General features: G+C 44.3%; 1 protein-coding gene across 2 annotated transcripts in view; it reads left to right on the forward strand.

The window, feature by feature from the left end:
• LOC107107785 (transmembrane protein 189-like) overlaps positions 1 to 19,677 on the forward strand; it is a 42,847-nt gene extending 23,170 nt beyond the window's left edge. Inside the window, exons 3-6 of one of the 2 annotated variants that reach the window (XM_015408124.1) lie at positions 9,961 to 10,052; positions 13,847 to 13,991; positions 16,089 to 16,301; positions 18,569 to 19,677. In XM_015408124.1, the coding sequence (XP_015263610.1) occupies positions 9,961 to 10,052; positions 13,847 to 13,991; positions 16,089 to 16,301; positions 18,569 to 18,690 (572 nt within the window). In that variant the 3' untranslated portion in view covers positions 18,691 to 19,677. The remainder of the gene's footprint in view (positions 1 to 9,960; positions 10,053 to 13,846; positions 13,992 to 16,088; positions 16,302 to 18,568) is intronic. The other variant, XM_015408125.1, reaches the window with a different exon arrangement.
• Positions 19,678 to 21,437: the final 1,760 nt, after the last annotated feature.

The following is a 21,437-nucleotide window of genomic DNA, read 5'->3' on the forward strand; positions in this document are numbered from 1 at the left end:
GGAATGGGTTGATATATGGGGTTAGGGTAGAAGCTGAAGGTGATCACAGTGTCTTCAGGTAATTGTGTTAAAGTGGTGCTTTTGTTGAAATTAAGCTTGCATTTTTTTAAGCTTTCTAATTTGTCAGGTATTTAAAGGTTTGTTTTTTTTGGAGGGGAGCAGTAACAGACTTGATGCAGGCAGAGGCAATGGTAGATCACATACTTTGCATATGAAAATACCAGGTTCAATCTCGGGCATCCCCAATCAAAGAATTAAAATATTGGAAAAATACTGGATCTCTGCCTGAGATCCTGAAGAGGTGCTGCCAGAGGAAATACTAGACTGGATGGCTCAGTGGTCTTACTCGATGTAATGCTATTTCATATGTTCTTGGGATACCGAAGTCCGTTCCATCCCCAAAACTTTAAAGTACAATGGCAGAAGCTGGTGTGTTCCTCCTCTTATTTCACAGCAGATTAAGTGGGCTTTTTAGTAATCCTGAATCCTGGGCATTTGTGGCCTTGTACTACTGTCTTGCTTCATTTTCCCTCTTCAACCTTTTGAGAGAGGCCTGCAGTATTGTCACAGGGCAAGTAGAAGTTAGGCCTGCTAGTTAAATTTGAGGTGTTAGAAACTCCCCGTTTATTCCTGGATGCCTCCTTCTGGGTCTGCAGAAATTCCCAGATTCAGTCCCCAGCATCTCCAGTTTAAAGAAGAAGAAGAGATTGGATTTATACCCCGCCCTTCACTTGGAGTCTCAGAGCAGCTTACAAACTCCTTTCCCTTCCCCTCCCCACAACAGACACCCTGTGAGGTGGGTGGGACTGAGAGAACTCTGACACAAACTGCTCTTTCAGGAACAGCTGTGCCAGAGCTTGTGACTGACCCAAGGTCACATCAGCAGGTGCAAGTGGAGGAGTGGGGAATCAAACCCGGTTCTCCCAGATTAGAGTCTGCGCACTTGACCACTACACCAAACTGGTTCTCCATGAAGGATGAGGTGGTATGTGAAAGACCTCTTCCAGGGACCCTAGCGAGTTGCTGCCAGTCTGAGTAGGCCATACGGACTCTGATGGACCCGTGGTCTGATCCACTGAGAGGCTGCCACTTAGTTTTGGACTTTCTGACATAGTTGGCAGCTGTGGGCATTTAATTGGCGTCTTGGCCTAGTCAGTTGAAAGTCATCTTCATGTTTCCTCGAAGAGTCCCGTTGGCATCGTGTGTGCAATATGCCCCGTTATAGAGCTCTTGCCCACAGGATAAGGAAGCGCAGGCATTAATTCTGGAATGTTGCTGAATTGCTGCTCTAGTGTTCTACTTGTACTTTTCACACTGAATACAGAAAGGCGGCAGTATGTGAGGCCACCCACACAAATTTCTGAGAACAGCAGGAGACCTGTTGAGTCGGTTTTTCAGAACGTCACAAACTGTTAGCTGACCAAGTTCATGAGGAGCTGATACTGAATTGTGCAAGACCTCATATGTAACACAAGCCAACTTACTGGTACTTACAACTATACTGTAGAATAAGAGCCCTACTTGAACATAAGAAGGAAGCTTTTTTCCCTCCATAAGATCTGCTAAATCATGCTTGCAGCTAGGCCTAACAACAGTTCCCATTTCTCTTCTTTCCCCATTTTTCCTATGTCCTGCAGCCTTCAAAAATGTAGGTATACTACCCTAGAGGCCCACATTGTAGTCACTGTGTAGCAAATATCAATACCATAGCTTTCATTTTGAGTAGAAGATAATCTGAACTCCCATGATCAGGAATTTGGAAGCCAGGGGTTGCTAGCTCACCCCAAAACAGCCTGGCTGGTTCTTGTGCCTTTAATTGTCTCACAATGTGCAGAAATAGTTTTTCAGAGCTCACTTGGAGATCAGTATTATCTTCTAGTCCTGTCCCCAGAAGAAGCAACTGTTAAAATAGGCTGGGGGGGCGGGGAGAAGGGAGGGGCTGTGGGTCAGTTGGCAGGGCATCTGTTTGGCATGCAGAAAGTCCCAGGTTAAAAAGAACCTGGTAGTAGGTGATGTAAAATAAGCTGGGGGGAAGGAGGGGCACAGCCCTATTGATAGTTCTAGCTATAGTAAACAGAACTATGTTGTTGCTGTAGTACAGCTCTCTCTCTTTTTTTAGACCCCCCCCCCGGAGTGGATTTTTTATTGCATTTTTTAATAGACTACAAACTACAATGAAAAATTGGGAAAGGGATTTTGGGAGAAAGGAAAGAAAACCACTGCTAACTAAAACCCCAAGTATAGGAGATCATAACAACAGCTTATATAAATGTTAATCTTAAATTGCTAGTATTACTTTGAACATAGTCGGTTATGCTAAATTTTTTATCTTTTTATCCATTGATTTAACTGTTTAAGAGAACCCCCAGAGCATCCCATAATAAAACTAAAGTTTTAAGGCACAATTCAGAGTCCTTCAGCCTTCATTTTGTCTTATCTTTTCTGATCCTCAATTTAAATTTACATTGGGGGACAGCTGGCCCTTATCGGAAAGAGAGTCCTTGTCGGAAGACACCGAGTCCAATTCACCATTGGATTTGCTGTCATCTTCTTCCTTCTTGAGCTCGGCTGTCTCTCCCAGCTGCACTCTCAGGAACTCACGTGCTTTGGAGACAGTCAATCTTTTCTTTTTTGTCGTGTAGTTTGAAAATGATGCCTTCTGGAATTAACCATCTGTAGACAATTCTGTTTGTTTGTAGAAAAAGGATTAAATCTTTATATTTCTTTCTCTTTTGCCTTATTTCAAATGGGATGTCTTTTAGAATCCTGATGGTATTGTCCCCGATTTTCAAGGGTATTCCTGTAGCTTTCAGGATAGAATCCCTCACATGCCGCTTTGAGAATCTGACCACTATTTCCCCAGGCCGATTATTCTTCTTGATGTACACGGAATAGGACCTGTAGACCACATCCATTTCGGAAGCTTGCTTCTTTTCCAGCTTTTGCATCTTTTTCTTGACTTTTTTAGTGTTGCCGTCCATTTCCTTCACCTTTTCAGCTGTTTGCTCCGTTATTTTTAAAGTCTCAGTCAGTTGGAGCTGCTGAGTTGTAAGATTCTGGCTTAGAGTTGTCAGCTGTTGTTTGATGTTAGTCATCTGGTCCAGCAGAGGGCGCAGGGAAACTGCCAACATTTTGGAGAACTCAGTGACCTCTTCTGGTCGAGGGCTCATGGTCCCCGCTGGTTTCACTTTTGCTGGCTTGTCTTTCCCTGCCCTCTTCCCCGCCATCTTTATGGATTGTTTACTTTTATGAAAACTTGCTAAAGTCTCTGAAATACGCCCATATGCTTACCCGCACTCTGGTAAGTCTCTCAAAACAGATTTCAATGCTTTTTCTTCTGCTCCCCCCTTAGTATTTCATTGTTTAGTTCATGCGAATGGGAGGGGCCTCTCCCCTGCTTGTTTTTCTCGCCGTTCCCAGGGGGTAGCTTTCTTTTTAAATTCTCATATTCGCTTTAACCCGACTCACTGTTCATTGTTGGTCATACGACCTCACTCAGTACACGTTCAAAACACTTGATTTCTGACGCTTGTCCCGGTCAGCGGCTCTAGATCCATACGGACACTCAGCAGCAGGACCGTCGGGGCGGAGGAGTGCCTCAGTTCCCCAGCATTGCGCTGGTGAGGGGTCACCCCTCAAAAGCCCCATGGCTAGGAGCCTTTTGCCAAGGCTCTGGGGGGGGTTGCAACCATTCCCCCCCCCCTTTCCGCTGGTGCGCAGATCACATCCCCGGGAGGTCCGGGAGATGTGTCCACCAGCATGTCGCTGTTATGTATTGGAAAACCATGTTAAGCTTTGGACTCAAACAGGATTGTAAATAGACCAATCAGATCTGTGTAGTATTCTGGAGGGAAGCACTCTGATTTGAATAGTTATTGGTTGTTAGCTGACATGTGGGCGTGGCCTCCCCAAGCCCGGACTGTTTAAAAGAGAGCCTGTTGCTCTGTGTTTTTATCTCGCTCATGTTATCATTCTGTTTCTTCTGACTTCATTGAATAAAGCTGATTCACTGTTCAGTAGCTGTGTTGAGTCTCGTACTTAACAGTCGCCATAAACGGGAAGTCTTTGTAGTACAGCTCTCTTGCGTGACTGAAACACATCTAGGAGCAAACTTCTATGTAGCCAGTCTCTCTGGTCAGCTCAGTTTCCGCAGACTTTCCAGAAGTCCAAAAGTTCTCTGAATATTTGGAGATTAAACAGTTGCTGGGAAAGGGTGATAAGTGTGGGAGCCAGTCGATTCAAATACAGTGTTAAAGCTCTTTGCAGCAGCTGGGATGAATTCAGGGTTGCACACCATAAGCGATTGCCTGAATGGTAGTTCTGCAGTTTAAGGTCTTGCACAATCCCCTCCACAATTTATTCTCAGGAGGAAGTGGGTTCTTCCTTGGAATCTTGATTCTTCCTGATGCAAATATAAACTCTAAGCAAATGCAGCAAATCATCAAGAGGTTTAAATTTAGCCATTATATTCATGTGAGTGAGTGCACACCTACTCTTGATGTAACAGGCAAGTTCATAGATATTAGGCTGTAAAATATATATTACTTTGCACAGCAGGCCTCTTATGCATCACAGTTCTGTGTTCATATGGTGGTATATGAAGAGATTGGTTGTCCTAGGACAGCTGCTATAGCCTGTCAAAGGATGCATCAAAACTGTGAAAGGGGAATGCATTTTATAGAATCCATTTAGGTCTTGGCTAGTCTCTGGCGTACTCCTATTGCTTCCCTTTGCTGATTGATTCCTACTGTACTCCAGGGGGCTTTATTGTAACCTGCTATTCTCCAAGGGGGATGACTTTTGCTTAAATCTGTCTGTTCCACATTGCTTAGGCATTCCGTAGAGCTGTTGGATGAAACTTATGCTCTTAGCTTACAAGTGGGACATCCGGTGGGAGGCCTTACAGAAATACAAGCTGTCAAAAGCTTATCTGAACGGAAAGTCTGGAATATTTTTTTCACATGCTGCTCAGTGGCTTCTTGTTGCAGAAGCAAGGGGTGGAAGTGCTCTGAAATGGATGGTGATTCGTACTATGCAATTGAAGTAAGGCTTGTGCAAACCAGTCAGACCTCACTGAAATCAGTGGGAGGTACAAGTGGGTTGATAAGCACAGGACAGCAGCCCCAACTTGCTTTAGCTGACTCTGAAGGCTCTCTGTTGTGTCTAATCAAGGCTAAATTCCACTCCCTAAAGGGAAAATTGCCCTGCCCTGGATAGCCCAGGCTAGACTGCTCTTTGCAGATCCAAGCAAGGTCAGCCCTGGATAGTATTTGGATGGGAGACTGCTAAGAAAGACCAGGGTCGTGATGTGGAAGCAGACAATTGCAAACCACCTCAGCTTCTTTTGGTTACAGGGTTGCCATAAGTCAGCTCTGATTTGATGGCAAAAAAGGGAGAAATTTTTTTTTTTAATCGCAACTAGGATTAAAGAAGTGGAGATTGGATTTATACCCCACCCTTCACTACCCAAAGGAGTTTCAGAACGGTTTATAATCTCCCTTCCCCTCCCCACAACAGACACCTTGTGAGCAATGCTCCCTCTAAGCTGTGGAGTCTTGGGAGCAAAAATTCTACTTTGTGAGCTACTGGCATCAAAGTTGTGAGTGAGCCAATTAGCTACTGCGTAAACTAGTTTGCTTTGGAGCCATCCTTCCTGAGCTAAGACAAAAGTGTGCGCGCCGGAGGCTAAGAAACTGTGAGCTAGCTCACGCTAACTCAGAGGGAGCACTGCCTGTGAGGTAGGTGGGGCTGAGAGAGCTCTCTTGAGAACTGCCCTTGAGAGAACAGCTCCCCCAACGACTGCACTGCTGGAGCCACAGAACTGGAGGCAGTGGGATAAAACAGATCTTGCTACGGCCCTCCTGAGCTAGCTTTGCTGTCTTCTAAGAAGGCAGTACAGCACAGACATACGGTTGGGTAGAAAAGAAAAATGCTTCTTTTGTTGTACCAACTTGCTGTGTTAGTTGCCAGAAGCAGACTCAAAGTCAACCGCCAATGGATGTACAGCATATGCAAGTGTGCAAACAAAAAAAACAACAACTGTACAAATAAAGTATTAGGCAACAAACTGTGTCCTTAAAATGAATCAGTGTTTTCTTTTGCAGTCCTTTTTCTCAGAAGTTATTAGCCACTCCCTTTTTGTCTCCAAACACAGTCACAAATGAAGCAGCTACGGATCGCCTGGGCTGCCGTCCGTTTCTTCTGACTTCTTCAGGCCACTGTCTCAATGGTGGAGCCCCAAAAGCTCTAGAAGTTAACTCTGACTTTGCAGTCTGTCTTGCCCCCATTCGGCTCTCCTAGAGCTTTTGGGGCTGCACCATTGAGACAGTGGCCTGAAGAAGTCAGAAGAAGCAGACTCAAAGCAGACCTACCAGTAGGTCATGTAGCAGTTTAATAGTACCTGGTTTGTATAATTAGTGAACGGGGGACATAACAAGCATGCTCTACTGCCCTGATTTGAATATTGTAGCCCTAGTAAAATGAACCAGTGTCTGGCTTTGCATGAACTCCAAAAAAGTGTGTCATCCTATGTACAAATAGACAAGGAAAGAGCATTGCGGAACCAAAAGTATGTTCTGCCTTCTGGACTGTTGCTCTTCTCCGCTGGTTGGAATCCTGCTAATTTTGAACAAAATCCTGTTAACTAGGATTTAAGAGAGCTGATCTAAGTGACCTCAATGGGAGGGGAAGTTTGGCTTTTCAGCCGTGATGGAAGTGAGTCACAGGGCGTTGGATTTGCTTGTGACCAAGGACTGATTATGTCTGGTTTCTAGTTATGAAGGTAATACAGGAATCCAGTGCCTTTCCCATGATCGCTGAACCGGCCTTCAAAAAGGAAGAATAGATCCCCTTCTTCCAACAGGTGGTTCAGGACGTAGAAATGAGTGCTCCCTTCATGCATTTGTCTGGTCTTTACTTGCTGTCACAACTCTACTAAGGAGTGAGGATCCCAAGACATCCTGTCACAAGCCTAGCTGCTACATCAGCACTTCCAGTTCCTGTCTGTCCCTCTTCCCTGAGCAAAACATAATTAACTGCCCCAGTAATCCCAGAGAAAGGTGGACTATAAACAATGTAAAATAAAAATTAAAGTAAAGAACAAGGCATAATGCTGAGAGACTTTTATGTACATTGGTTTGTTTTTTTGTGACTAGAGCATACATGCCCTTGGGGAGAGGTTTGTGGCTCAGCTGTAGAGCCTCTGCTTGGCATGCAGGAGGTCCCAGGTTCAGTCCCCAGTGTGTCTAGTTAAAAGGATCCGGTAGCAGGAGATGTGAAAGAACTTGACCTGAGGGGGCCTCTGCCAGACAGTAGACAAGTCTGACCTCGTATAAGGCTTATGTGTTCGTGAGTGTCCTTTTTTAATAATATGAATTTTATTAAGGTTTTTATACAATGAAATAAAAAGAAAGGGAAAAAAGGGGGGGAGCTAAACAGCAAATCAGCTGTACTACTAATAGTAAAGATGTGTTTTTAAAAAAATATTTCTCTCTGTGTGCGTTTTTGTGTGCTTGCCTGGAAGTCATGGTTGACTTTTGGCAACCCTTACTGGGGGCTTGGGTGTTTTTCAGAGAGGTGACTTGGTTAGTCTGCCTCTGAGTCCTGCTCTGGTATTCCTTGGAGGTCGCCCTTCCAGGTACTTGCCAGAGTCAGCCCTGCTTAGCTTCCGAGATCTGATGAGATCAGGTGTTCCTGGGCTACCCAGGTCAGGGCAGTAGAGATATGTTCTTAATGTTCAGTAAGAAAAGGGATGTGGCCTGGTCCTTAAAAGGTTTTGCTGGCCCATCAGAACCAGTGTGTGTATATGTGGGGGGGGGGGAACTCTGCAGCAGGGTTTTTGTGACTGTGTACCAGGCTTTTCTTAAAGGACGCCTGACTGAGTCCTTTCATGGGTCCCCATGAAGGCTGGGGAAAATAATTTGCCGTTTTCCCTCTCATGTCAGTTCCTGGGAGAGCAGGAGGTAGGGTGTATCAGTTTGTTTAATGTCTCTAAGTAAAGGTAAAGGTTCCCTTGCTCGAAAGCCAGTCGAGTCCGACTCTAGGGTTGCAGTGCTCATCTCCGTTTCCAAGCCGAAGAGCCAGTGCTGTCCGAAGATGTTTCCGTGGTCATGTGGCCGGCATGACTAAACACCAAGGCGCATGGAATGCTGTTACCTTCCCACCGAAGTGGTACCTATTTATCTACTTGCAATTTCTTGCTTTCGAACTGCTAGGTTGGCAGGAGCTGGAACTAGAGACGGGAGCTCACTCCGTCATGCGGCACCCAGGTCTCGAACTGCTGAACTACCGACCTTCCACAGCCTGCAGTTCAGCGTCTTAACCACCTGAGCCATCGCAGCTCTCTAGGTGACTCCAAAACAGGGAGGAAGTGTTGATCAGATAATGGCTGCTTTGCATACATAGCTTTGTTTGTTTTTTGCCAACTTCCAGCAATCCCGTAGGGTTTTCACGCCAAGAGACATTCAGAGGAGCTTTGCCTGCCTCTGTGTAGCAACCCTGGACTTCCTTGGTGGCCCAGGGCAAAGCCTGCTTGACTTCCAAGATCTGACAAGGCTGGTGTAGCCTGGGCCATCCGGGTCAGGAACATACATAATACCCAAATAAGAAACCAAAATTTCACTTGCATAGCTTCAGAGCAGAGGCAAAGTGTTAGCACTCAATGCTGTATGATAAACCATAGCTCATTAGGCAAATTGGCATTCTTACTGCCTTTTAAATAAGGATTTTTGGTTTTATACCATGTTGTTACCTCTAGCCAGGTACAATCTACTTAGTTGCTGTCTTCGTTACCTCCTGTGAGCCCAGACTACTCCTGCGTCACAGTGATGGCCAGTTACTTGAATGGCTTCTTGTGCCACTTGCTTAGTGCCTGAACCCCTCAGCCTCGTAACCTCTTGCTTTGTGCCAAGCATACCTGGTTGCCTTGGGCCTCTCTCTTCTTACCCCCACCCAGTAGATTAGTAGCTCATGCAGAAAGGCAAATTTAGTGTGTGACTGGCCCAAGGTCATCCAGTGAGCTTCTGTGGCACGAGTGGGGATCTGAACCTGGATTTCCCAGATCCTAGTCTGACAATGCTGGCTCTCTTGTGAAACAGAATGGACTATACTGGGAGGTGGAGTAGTTAGGAAGTTCCAGGTTCAAATTTCACCTCCACCTTGAGCGAGCTAGGTGGACCTTTGGCAAGTCTCGTTGTTGCTCATCCATAAGCCTCTCCCAAGCCCCACTGTGGTCTGGGTCCTGTACCGGTTTATCTTTACAGGTTGCTGTGAGAATTTTTCTGTGTGTGTATTTAACGTGTACCTAAATTGAAGTCTTTAAAGTCCTTTGTAGATGCTTATTTAACACTGATTATAAAAGGATACACATGTTTCTCTGGAATTTATAAAATGGTTGGTGCCTTTACTGTACTAGCGACCTGGTTCCTACTTATGGTATATATACAAGATGACCAGATAGCTGGAGTTGTCCAGTTAGGATCTTAGAGATAAACAAGATTTTTGGAGTATTAAGTTTTCAAGAGTCAAAGCTTCCTTTGTCAGATACGAGTCAGAATGGAGATCTGGGTCCTTAGAGATGCCGTTCAGAAGGTGGGAGGGGTGTTGCGAAGAAGGAACTCAGGATGCAGAGGTACAATGTGAACTGTAATCGGCTTGATTAGAGCAGACAGGGGAAGCTTGGAGGCCGAAAACTAGTGTCTGTAGTGATATAAGAATCCTATGTCCAAAGGTTCAGGTTTTTGGAGTCAGGGCCGTGTACAGTTGCCAGTCTGCATATTTTCATGGACAACACAAATTAATTTGCCCTTCTGTAGTATCAACCTTAATATATTAGTTAGTGACATCTGCATCACTACTAGTGGTTAGTTTATTTTTATTCTTAAAACCATTTGGTGTACCACTTTGAATGCCTAATTGGTCTCTTTCTCCTGTCTCTTCTCTCCCTGCCCCCTTCCCTTAAAGTTGCAGGAGTCATCACTGCGGACTTCGTCTCGGGTCTCGTGCACTGGGGAGCGGACAGCTGGGGATCTGTGGAGCTGCCAATAGTTGGAAAGGTTTGATTTTATTACTGGGGAAAGTAGGATCACCTAGAGCGATTTATTTGTTTAGAAATTCCATCTACTGCCTTTGTGAGTCTCCTCAAATGGGTCTGTGGGAAGCAGAAAATGCCACAAAAATGGTTTGCAGTCAATAAGAAATCAGGCCACGGGTATAAAAACAGTATGCAATAATATTCAGCAGCTTAAAATGATATTCGTGAAATAGTGCTAGAGCTAGAAGGAGACCATAAAAACAGCTCAAAAAGATGGAACTCCCTCCATTAAAAGCCATGGTTAAAATACATATCTTGGGCTCTTTTTTAAAAGGATGGAGCTTGAGAGGGGGTGGTTCTTCCAGTAGTTGTTCCAGTGGTGAGATGCCGCCATTGAAAAAAGCCCTGTCTCTGGTCACCATCTACCTCGCCTCTGCAGATGGGGGGACAGAGAGCAGAGTTTTGGGAAGAGAATCTTAACTGGCAGGCCGAACAATACAGAAGGAGGTGGACCTTCAAGTACCCTTGCCACAAGCCAATTAGAGTGTTAAATGTCAAAAGACACACTTTGAATCCTGACTGGAAACAGGTATGCCCTGTTTAACTCATTTAATTTTTTTATTATTTTCTCTAAAAAAAAAAAAAGTGGGATACAGAAGGGAAAGGGTGGTGGTGGGGAAATATAGATTCATCACGTTTGTCAAATATGAGTTGTTACACACAGCAAATAAAATCCGATGTATTACCAAATGTATTACATATTTCAAATATAGAATCAAACAATAAAACATCAATATTACACAATTTTGGGATAGATTCTCTCTTTAAATAATAAGAAACTTCCTAAACTTAGAGATAATCTATTAATGATAGAAGAGATTACATCTTTTAACAATTGAACGAACTTCTGTGCTAAAATTAAGTCATTGTAAAAACTTTAATATTGTCTTAATTGTTTATCTACATTTAAATTTTGTTCTTATTAATTTTTAAAATACTAGTGGAATACCGAATAAAATATTGAAATTATCCCCTGTTAATTGACACGTGGTAGACACTATACCAGAGGCAGACAACTCCTAATTGCAGAACGCCTTCCAAGTATAGTAAGATCATTGTTACTTGGTACTCACGGGAATGGGGGATGCTGGTTAGTAAAATGTGCCAGGTTCTCAAGATCATCATGATGCTGTGTCCCCACCCCACTGGGAACACCATGGTGATGGCCTCCATGCCTGGTGGGGACCCTTCAGCGTGGCCACAGACAGCGTGGCCCCCATGCAGCAGGCAGACAAGTGGGCCTGGCTGCCCTTCAGCAGAACTGGCTCCCAAGAGATTGAAGTAGGCGGAGAGGGAAGGAAGCACCAGATGATGATATTACTTTGTCAGGAGCCTAGCGATATCCAGTAGTATCAGGCTGGGTGCCTGAAGAGGTGGGAGTGGGGTCCGCATGTGCCCATAAGATTCAAGGATACAGTGGCTGCGTGGGAGGAACTGGGCAATGCATCCCGGATAATCAAGTGCCAGATATCAAAGCGTTCACTGTAGTTTGATGCTGGCATGATGTAATTGACATTGTGCTTTCATGTTTTCAAACATCTGTAGAAACATTTTGAAAGTTCAGTAAGTGTCAAACCAGACAAGATATTGGAGCTCCATCATGGATCTCCAATCTGTTAAAAGCATCCACAGGGGACTAAATCGGAACACAAATTTAAAGAGATGATGGGAGGTAATGAGCATTGATCTCCAACGTCTTGTGTAGCTTGGTGTAGTGGTTAGTGTAGTGGTTAGGAGTGCGGACTCTAATCTGGGAGAACCGGGTTTGATTCCCCACTCCTCCACATGCAGCTGCTGGCGTGACCTTGGGTCAGTCACAGTTCTCTCAGAGCTGTTCTCTCACGAGCAGTTCTCTCAAAGCTCTCTCAGCCCCACCTACCTCACAGGGTGTCTGTCGTGGGGAGAGGAAGGGAAGGAGATTGTAAGCCGCTCTGAGACTCCTTCGGGTAGTGAAGGGTGGGATATAAATCCAGTCTCCTCCTCCTCCTTTTCTTCTTGGCTCCAAAAGTGCTAGAATAAGTGCAGCCTGTCTGCTCTGTTTGCTTTCATGTTCCATAGTTTTGTAAGTGAAATAGCGTAAGAGACAATCTCTTGCTGCTTGCATCATGCCCCTCTCCTTCAGCTAATGACTGTGGGAGTTTATACAGTTGTCTGCCTGTCTATGTACAATTTCTTAATGCTGGGTGAACCAAGTGCCTTTTCTGCTGTCTGTATTTAGACTTCCCTTCCCTGACCTTTATTTCTCCCCCCCCCCCATTGTAAGACTGATACTCTCACAGAGTAACAGTTGACATCCCCACCAAACTGAACTTGTTCTAGGTTGATCAGCCCAGGAAATAAATAGCTCTCCTTCTGTGACACAGCTTGATGCTGACTCTGGGATTACTGCATGAGCAGTGTTTAAGAATTATGGTGTCTGCTCTCACTTGATTAGAAGATAAATTTGTAGTAATTTACTTCCATGGAGATCAGTGTGTCTGTGTACAACCTAACATGGACTTAAGCCAATAAATAGCGAAGCTAAATGTATGATCTCTGAGATTCTCCAGTACCCTTAGGGCAAGCCATTATATTTTGGTTAGACTCCCACATGCTAGTGAGAAATAGATGGGCCAGTGATCTGACTTCTTATCGCTTCTCCCCACCATCCCAATCCAGATATGGAGAGGCTGTAGCTCAGTTATGTTTTTTTAAATATAGCTGCATTTCTCCGGAGTCTTAGAAAATACTCTTATCTCTTATCCAATTAATTGCGATGATCTAGACCAGGGGTGGCCAAACTGTGGCTTGGGAGCCGCATGCGGCAGGGCGGCTGGGGAAGCTAAATATCGTTAGCAAGCAAATATCATTGGCCAAATAAATATGATCAATATCTGCTTTTACCGCTTTTGTTATTATTTTTGGCAGTCTCATTTAATGTTAATAAAAAGCAAAGTTTGCATATTTCCCAGTAAAGACATGTAATATTTGTTCATGTCTTGCGGCTCTCAAACATCTGATGTTTATTCTATGTGGCTCTTATGTTAAGCAAGTTTGGCCACCCCTGATCTAGTCCCTGCAGCAGCTGGGTTAGCTGGAATTCAGAGAGAGGATAGTATTTCTCTTTGTCCACCCCCAAAAGGTTCCTTGCTGTGTCAAGGAGGAAAGAGAAGCAGAATCACCAATCCTCAGCTCACCCTAGAAGATGTTCCTGTCTTGCACTGTTAGTATTTTGAGGAGTGGAAGATATAACGTGATTCTAGGCTGCTGCTCAGCAGAGAAAACTACAGCAATAGCTGCAACAGCAGAGTTAGGAGGCTTGAAGAGAGGGCTGCAGTCCTTCTGATTCACTTTCCCGGAAAGGTTTCTTGCCGCTGTTAAATAGAACCAGAACTGAAAAGATCTACTCCTTCTGTTGTATGTCAGCACATCTGTGGGGGGCCTTCCTTTAGCCGTGCTGAAAAGCTGGGCAATATGCCTATAGTATCCAGATCAGCAGGAGACTGGGAGAGGGGGAGAAAGGGTTACAACAGACCGCTTTGGGTGGAACGGGGACACTACGCTTCAATCATCTGATCCCCATGTACAATATGCTATTAGACGCTTTTAAGCCACCAGCCAAAGGTAGGATAGAAGTGGTCCTTTCTGTATCTACAAGTTAGGTCAGTATATGTGGGCAGGCAGGCTAGTAAAAAAATGTGTGTGGGGGTTAGGAACTTCAGGTATGTTAAAGCTGGCAAAATCAAACTTCTAACTTTGATCTCTCCTGTTTTTTAGGCCTTTATCAGACCTTTCAGAGAACACCACATTGACCCAACAGCAATTACCAGACATGACTTTATAGAGACCAATGGGGATAACTGCATGTTGACCGTGGTTCCACTAGCAAACATGGCCTACAAACTGGTTTCTTTATCGCCAGGTAATTTAGTTATAAATCAGTGAGTAAACTGGACTTGTAGCCTCCACGAAGTAGGGTGCATAGGCCTTTGTCCTCTGTTAAGCTGGTAATACCGCAGCAGCAAAGAAAGTGGAACAGAACCATGAACACCATTTGAACCCCTTGTCCTAAGAAGGACCCACATCATCCAGAAAATAGACTAATGGGGGGGAAAGTGGTACTTGGCATGTTCTGGGTTGGGACTGCGGTTGCAGTTTGGAACTGCTTTTAAATCAGCATTGGGTATGAATGCCTTCTTCACTCACTTTAGTTGGTACACTACCTGCTGCCCTTCCTGGAGAAACACTGATGTTGTCTTGGTGACTTTCGTGTTGAACTCTGTAAAAGGTATTGTTGGGAAACTTAAAGCTGGCTAAAAATACAGTGGCCTGAACTGTAACGGGTATGTGTTGCTGCCCATGCAAAGGAGCATAAAATGGCCAATGGTCAGACTCCCTATTATTTAAGCTGGCAATTGTATTGGTAGCCAGTTTACGTTTCCCTGCACTTTAATGGTTGACGGTGGGTTTCTGAGGGGGTCGTTCCCAGCACCTACTACTTTTACAGTGAATCTTCCAGAACTGATCCCATACCAGTTGGGTGCCTGGCAAAGTGTTTAGCTTCTTGTATTGTGGAGAAAAGCACAGACTAACAGAAACGACACTCCTCCAACTAGCGATGTTTCACCAAGCAGGAATAGGCTTCAAAGACTTCAACCTCTCCTAAAGGAAAAAATGTAAAAGGCAACAAAGTAACAATAGGAGATGGGTGGGACTGTGAAATATCTAACTTTGTGCAGGAGTTCAGTGAAGTAGCTAAAGGGGATATATCTGCAAAAGCAAAGAGGCTGGCTGACCCTATCCCTCTCCCCACAAAAATTCTTGTCCAGTGGCCTGGCAATGCAAGGGAACTCAGGACAGCATCCAGAATAAAATGCAAGCATCAGACTAACTTGGTTTTGCAATCTCTAATCTGTTACGTGTGGCAAATTTAACAAGGGTTTTTACAGTAAACTGGTTTAAACAAACCAAGATTGATCTGAATACAATTTTGATGTTGCTCTTCTTTTAAGTGTGCTTATTTTTTATGATGACTAGTTTACCACCATGAAGGGAGTGAATGGTATAGTAGAAATGTTCGATAGTGTGGCAGATATGAAATGTAAATAAGGTTCAGCTCTGCAAGAGGTATCTCCAATATTAAAGGAATAGAAAAACAGGTGGCTTGGGCAAATGAGCCATGCTGTATACTAAGGAAGATTCTTTTCTGGCCTGAAATACTGTGATCATTGGGATTCTACACACAAATCAAAGACCAATCAGGGCACGGCCTCTGAATTTGTTGCATTCAGTGACAAAGATGCTTCCATTATAAACTGACCACTACTTGTAAGAACATTTCAGGGGAGGATAGCACAACTTTTTTATGAAGTTGGGAAAGTGAGTTCTTCTATCTGGAGTGACCTAAAGGTTGGTTCACACCTGGCCTGGTGTCCAGAGTGCTAAATGCCATAAAGAATGAAAGCAGGGTGCACCAAGTACGAAGTCTCAAGGATGCATGTTGGATATGTGCTGGAGAACTGCAGTGTGGCCCATAGCTTTTTACAGTATATCGTTGGATATGTGCTGGAGAACTGCAGTGTGACCCATAGCTTTTTGCAGTATATTTTTGAGTGTTTAGAAATGCATGCAAACAAAACAAGTTTCCCCCAAAATTGCATGTCTTGGGGGATCACTTCTTCCCTGTGCAGCAGTCTTCATTTTATAGCATTAGATTCCTTGCTTGTAAGTTTCCCAGGAGCGCGGAGGTAATTTTTGTTCTGGGTTTTCAAACTGTTGATACACTGATCACCCTGTAACGCTTCAGAATGGTATAGTAGAGGAGATGTAATCACTCAGTGACTGCACTGCCACAAAATGCATTGCTTAAATTTCCATCAGTCCTTAGAAGTGGTACACAAATTGGTAGGGAACCGAAACCCTGGTTGGTTGTGGGCTTCTGCTGTTGCCACAGTTTCTACTGGACACTTGTTGGGTTTGTGAATAAAGTTGAACCTCTTGGTTTTTTCTTCTTTTTCAGAAGCATTGCACCAAGCATGCCCTTGGGAGTGTTACGTCTTTGCCCTGGCTGTATTTGTAACCTTGACGAACCAGATTCACAAGTGGTCTCACACCTATTTTGGTCTTCCTTCCTGGGTCGTCTTTCTGCAGGACTGGCACATCATCCTGCCACGGAAACACCACAGAATCCACCACGTTTCTCCGCATGAAACCTATTTCTGTATTACGACAGGTAAAGGACAGTGTAACTTGCAGCGACAAATTTATATCCTAATACAATAGGCAGAGCACTGGCTAGAATACACATGCGTGCAGTGCCACCTCCCCACGCCCAATGGAACAATGTTTCCTTCCTGTGTAAGCCCCTAGTGAGTGCTTCTATGGCAGCCCATCTGGCAGGGCATTAGATACATAAGAAGCGGGCAGCTGCTGCTGGAAGAGCAGGGGGTTTCAGCTTTCCTTGCTCTAGCAGAATGCACACTGTAGCCCTGACCTGAATAGTCCAGGCAAGCCCGATCTTGTCAGATCTCAGAAGCTAAGCAGGACCGACCCTGGCAAGTATTTGGATGGGAGACCTCCAAAGAATACCAGGGCCAGGAGGCCAGAGGCAGGCTTTCGAGCCACTTCTCTGAATGTCCTCCGTGCCCCTACTGGGGGTCGCCATGACTTCCAGGCATGGACACACAAACACGCACACACAAATGCAAAAATCCCAGAATGCACACTGTTATTAAAGCATCATGTGTGACTGTGCGAATGAAGCAGTTGTTTTTGGCACCACTGTGTTAGAAGAAGAAGAAGAAGAGATTGGATTTATACCCCGCCCTTCACTACCCAAAGGTGTCTCAGAGCGGCTTACAAACTCCTTTCTCTTCCCCTCCCCACAACAGACACCCTGTGAGGTAGGTGGGGCTGAGAGAACTCTGACACAAACTGCTCTTTTTCAAGGACAGCTGTGCCAGAGCTTGTGACTGACCCAAGGTCACATCAGCAGGTGCAAGTGGAGGAGTGGGGAATCAAACCCGGTTCTCCCAGATTAGAGGCCGCACACTTAACCACTACACCAAACTGGCTCTGTTAGGTGGTGGAGCATTCATAATTTGGCTTGCCAACTTTTATCGAGTGGGTGTTTGATATTGTTTGCCGTTGATATTGTTTGCTGTTGATAATAGTGTTATTTGATTTGATAGTACTTGATTTCCAGATTTTTAGCTGACTGTGTGTTTGCTAAATAGTTGTGCAGTGGAACCTAGTATTTGGTCACGAACTGCTTATGTGACAGCTGGCATGTACCCGCTCCAACTTGAGAGCTTTCGTGTTTCTATCGTTCTCCAAAATTTGCAGTCAGATGCCGGCTCTTTATTAGCTTTGCCTGCAGGAAAAGGATTGAACTTCCTTTCACTTAGCATAGCTGTTGTCTTTGGTGTCAGTAGTGACCAGCAGCTGTCATCTGACCTTTATTTTTTATTTTAAAAAGCCCCAACAAACTACACTACACATCAGCCCATTTTTCCTTGGTGTGTGCTAGGTCATGTAAATCTTGTTCCCTAACACACATCAGAAACTGTCTGTGAAAAATTACGTCTGCTGGCTAGCAGCAGGCCGTTCAAACCGGATTAGCGGCTTCTGTGGTTTTGAAAGAAGCCCTTTAAAAGTTGTTAGTGAGACTTTGGCTTGGGTACAGACTCGATGTTTCTGCCCACAGACAGCCATTTCCATTCCTCCTTCCAATGCCAAGGCAGCCCAAAATACCTCATAAAATCCTGTTCTTAGGGAAAGGGGACCCCCAGGAACAGGATTGGGGGGGGGATTTCAGACTGCTGCTTGGGGGGGGGAGGAATCTCCCTCTGTGGGTAGAGATCCTTGTACATTAATCGGGATCCAATCCTCTTAGGTTTTTAAAGTCACACCAGTAGTGTGTGAAGCATATTTAACTTCAAAAATTAAGCACTGCCAGTGGAAGGCCTTAAACAGCCAGTTTGGTGTACATAAGAACATAACAGAAGCCAGTGTTGGATCAGGCCAATGGCCCATCCAGTCTAACACTCTGTCACACAGTGGCCAAAAATACCAGGTGCCATCAGGAGGTCCACCAGTGGGGCCAGGGTAGTGGCTAGGAGCATGATTCTCCACTCCTCCACATGCAGCTGCTGGCGTGACCTTGGGTCAGTCATACGTTCTTTCAGAGCAGTCCTCGAAAGAGCTCTCTCAGCCCCACCTACCATAGGGTGTCTGTTGTGGGGAGGGGAAGCTGCTCTGAGACTCCTTCAGGTAGTGAAGGACGGGGTATAAATCCAATATTTTCTTTTTCTATACAAATGTATCTGAAAGTCCTTTGAACAGTGGAACTGGCTTCTCTGGAAGCGCACATAGGATTGGACTGCACATCTGAGACCCAAATTCTAACACTTTTATTTTGTTTTGTGTCTCAATTCTAATATATGCAACTGTCTGTCTTAATTCACATCCTTACCACTCTCTCCTTCTGTAATCTTGCAGGCTGGCTCAACTATCCATTAGAGAAAATCGGATTTTGGAGGTTCCTGGAGAATATCATTCAAAGACTGACAGGAGAAAAACCTAGAGCAGACGATATGAAATGGGCTCAGAAAATTAAATAACTCTGACAAGCCTCTGCAGTGCTCACATCTGTTGCCAATATTTTTAAATGAGAAAAAAAAGCCATCAGCCAAATTAAAGACTTGCAAAGAAATAATGGACTAAAGCACAATGCTTTTTTTTAAAAAAAGTGCTAACAGACTGCAGTTAAAGGACTCATTCTTCAAAATAATACTTGAAATGCAAATGGTTTTTCCACTTGCACTGAGCACCTTCTGTTAGCCGCATCTACTGATGTTGAACGCACTCGTCCTTGAGTCTCAAAAGCCATTAGTTGGAGAAGACAGTCTGTGACTTCTAGTAAGATAATGTCAGTGGCACAGTAGAAAGCAAAAATAAAATGTGTTGTATCAACATGAATTACCACTTTGAAAGTAGTTTCAGACCGTGTGGGATAACAAAAAGAGAGCAAGCAAGCACTATGTCTTTTAAGGAGCGGATCTAGACTTACTGCATGAAATCCAGCCGGGAGAAAGGGAGTCTGTGAAACTGTCACTATTTAGTGCTTGGTACACCAGCCAGTTGCTTCATCTTGCTGCCATGTCCCGTCCTAGTCTGCAGTGTGCAACAGAGCATTTGAGAGTCTCACTCTGCTAGTGGATTAAAGGATCCTTTTAATGTTGTCTTTCTCCTGAAATAAACAAGTGTTCTACTCCTTTTCCCTTGATAATTCAAGCAGACCATTGCTGTGTAAGCCTGTGACTACCTTGACAGCAATCATGGGTTGGGGTGGGGTGGATTAAAGCAAGAGTATATTTTGTGGAAATGTCCAAGATCAACACTAGTGTTAGGTCATTTTAGTGTTCAGTGATGCGGAGCGGGGATCCCTCTCAGTATGATTTCATCTTCCAATAATTACTGTTAAAAAGTAGTTCTAGAAAACTGGGCACATCCATCAGTTTATATCTTAGAAAAGGATAGGTTAATGGTGTGTATTAAAGGTGCTTGCTCATTCATGTAAATATTTATAAAGCCTTAATCTTTCCCCCCCTTGGTGTAACATGGAACAATATTTTAATGTGGTCTGAATGTACATAAGATATTTATAACAGTTGGATAATACTAATCACATTTGTTAAGTCTTGTTGCAATTCATCTTTCGTTTTGGTTGTGTGTCCATAGCTTCTCCGAGTAATTAGTCTAACAGGCAAATGCAAGCCAGTCACGCTGAACTGGAGCAAGCTTGCTGTGCCAAGAGTGGATTTTTTTTTAAAGGATTTTATTAGTGGATTTTCTGTCTACGTGTCCAGCAGCTGTTCTTCTGAATACCAGCAGCTGGGGGGGGGGGGCAACAACAGACCTGCCTGGCTTGTAGGCTTTGCAGCAGCATCTGGTTGTGGGGAAATGTGGTGCTGGGTTAGATGGACCTCTGGCCTAAACCATCAGGACTCTTTATGGACAGGAGACTGTTGAAATATCCGAAGGTCCTACAAAGCAAATCTCTCCCCCACCTCGTAATTTCAGATATAGATCTTAAACCGCCACACCTCTCCTGAAGAACTAGAGGAGCCATCTTTGGTAGCCTGCTTATGTTAAGCTTTTGTTTTGAGCCTCCCCCGTTAAAGAATTTTGTATGTCAATACATAACTACGGCCGCACCATAACTTGCCTTCTAGACCCCGCAGCGATATGGTCAGTTTAAAATGTACTTTTCCTGGTTAAACAAAGTGGTCGACGTGAGTGCTGAAACAAGCTGTAGCACTTCACATCATTTATCCAGACTATTCAAAATAACTTCACATACATTTGAATTACAACAACCAGACTGGACACTCCTCTGATTGCTGCAGTTGTGCTGTGGCACATCAGACTACTAATGATGTAAGGTTTTAAGAACATGTGTCTGACCAAGGGGGCTCCAGTCTGTCCCCAAGTCCATCTGTTAGAAACTTGCAGTGTCAAAAGAATCCATCGGTGTTTCTCATATAAAACACCAGTATTATACCCATTTTACAGGTGAGAGAGTAATGCCATCTGCTGAACTCATGGCCAGGGGAAGTGTGACTAGGGTTTCCCTAGTCTTGGCTCTCAGTTTGAGCCCCTATAGACTGCATTGATGGTGGAGCAGCATAAGGTAACATCGGCACCAGCAGTGGTGGTTGGTAGTTTGGCATCTTAATCCAATAACCTACTCCAAGGGTTAGAAATCAAGTGTCTTCACCAAAACAAAATCAAACTCTCAGCTGCCACTGGGCCTCTTTTCTGTTGCTGCCCAACTATGCACACTTCCTAGAAAGAAAGCGGTGTTTTAATTTACACCCTACTGCATATAGCGGCCTGCTGTACAGCTTGTAGCTTTAAAAGGATTAATGGAAAGTGGTTGAGGAAGAAAGATAATAAAGTGCAGTGCGTGTTGGCCACGACCATTTATAAAGTGTTCCGAGAGGCTGATTTTTCTCCTTGAAGCCGCTTGCCAATTCGTATCAATTGCATCTGTGCTTTATAGGATGCTAAATGCTAGAGAGCAGCTTGGCCTTTCAGAACTCCCCAGGGATTAGCTAAACTAGAACTCTTCTTTTTCTTAATGTGAAAGTTGCCCAAGACAGAAAAGGCTGTAGTGCTTATGAGACAGGAAGGGAAAAAACACGAGGATTGTATCTCAGTTAATGGCAGGTGGTAGAGCTAGAGGTCGAAAAGGTTTTTTAAAAAAAATAATTTGGATTGAAAGAGAATGGACCCCTAAATAGAACTCAGAATTGCAGACTACTGGATAGGTGTGCACATTGTGGGGAGTGTTGGCCCATCTCCC

This window comes from Gekko japonicus, unplaced genomic scaffold (genome assembly GCF_001447785.1).
Source record: "Gekko japonicus isolate JY-2015 unplaced genomic scaffold, Gekko_japonicus_V1.1 scaffold87, whole genome shotgun sequence".
Classification (NCBI taxonomy): Eukaryota; Metazoa; Chordata; class Lepidosauria; order Squamata; family Gekkonidae; genus Gekko; species Gekko japonicus.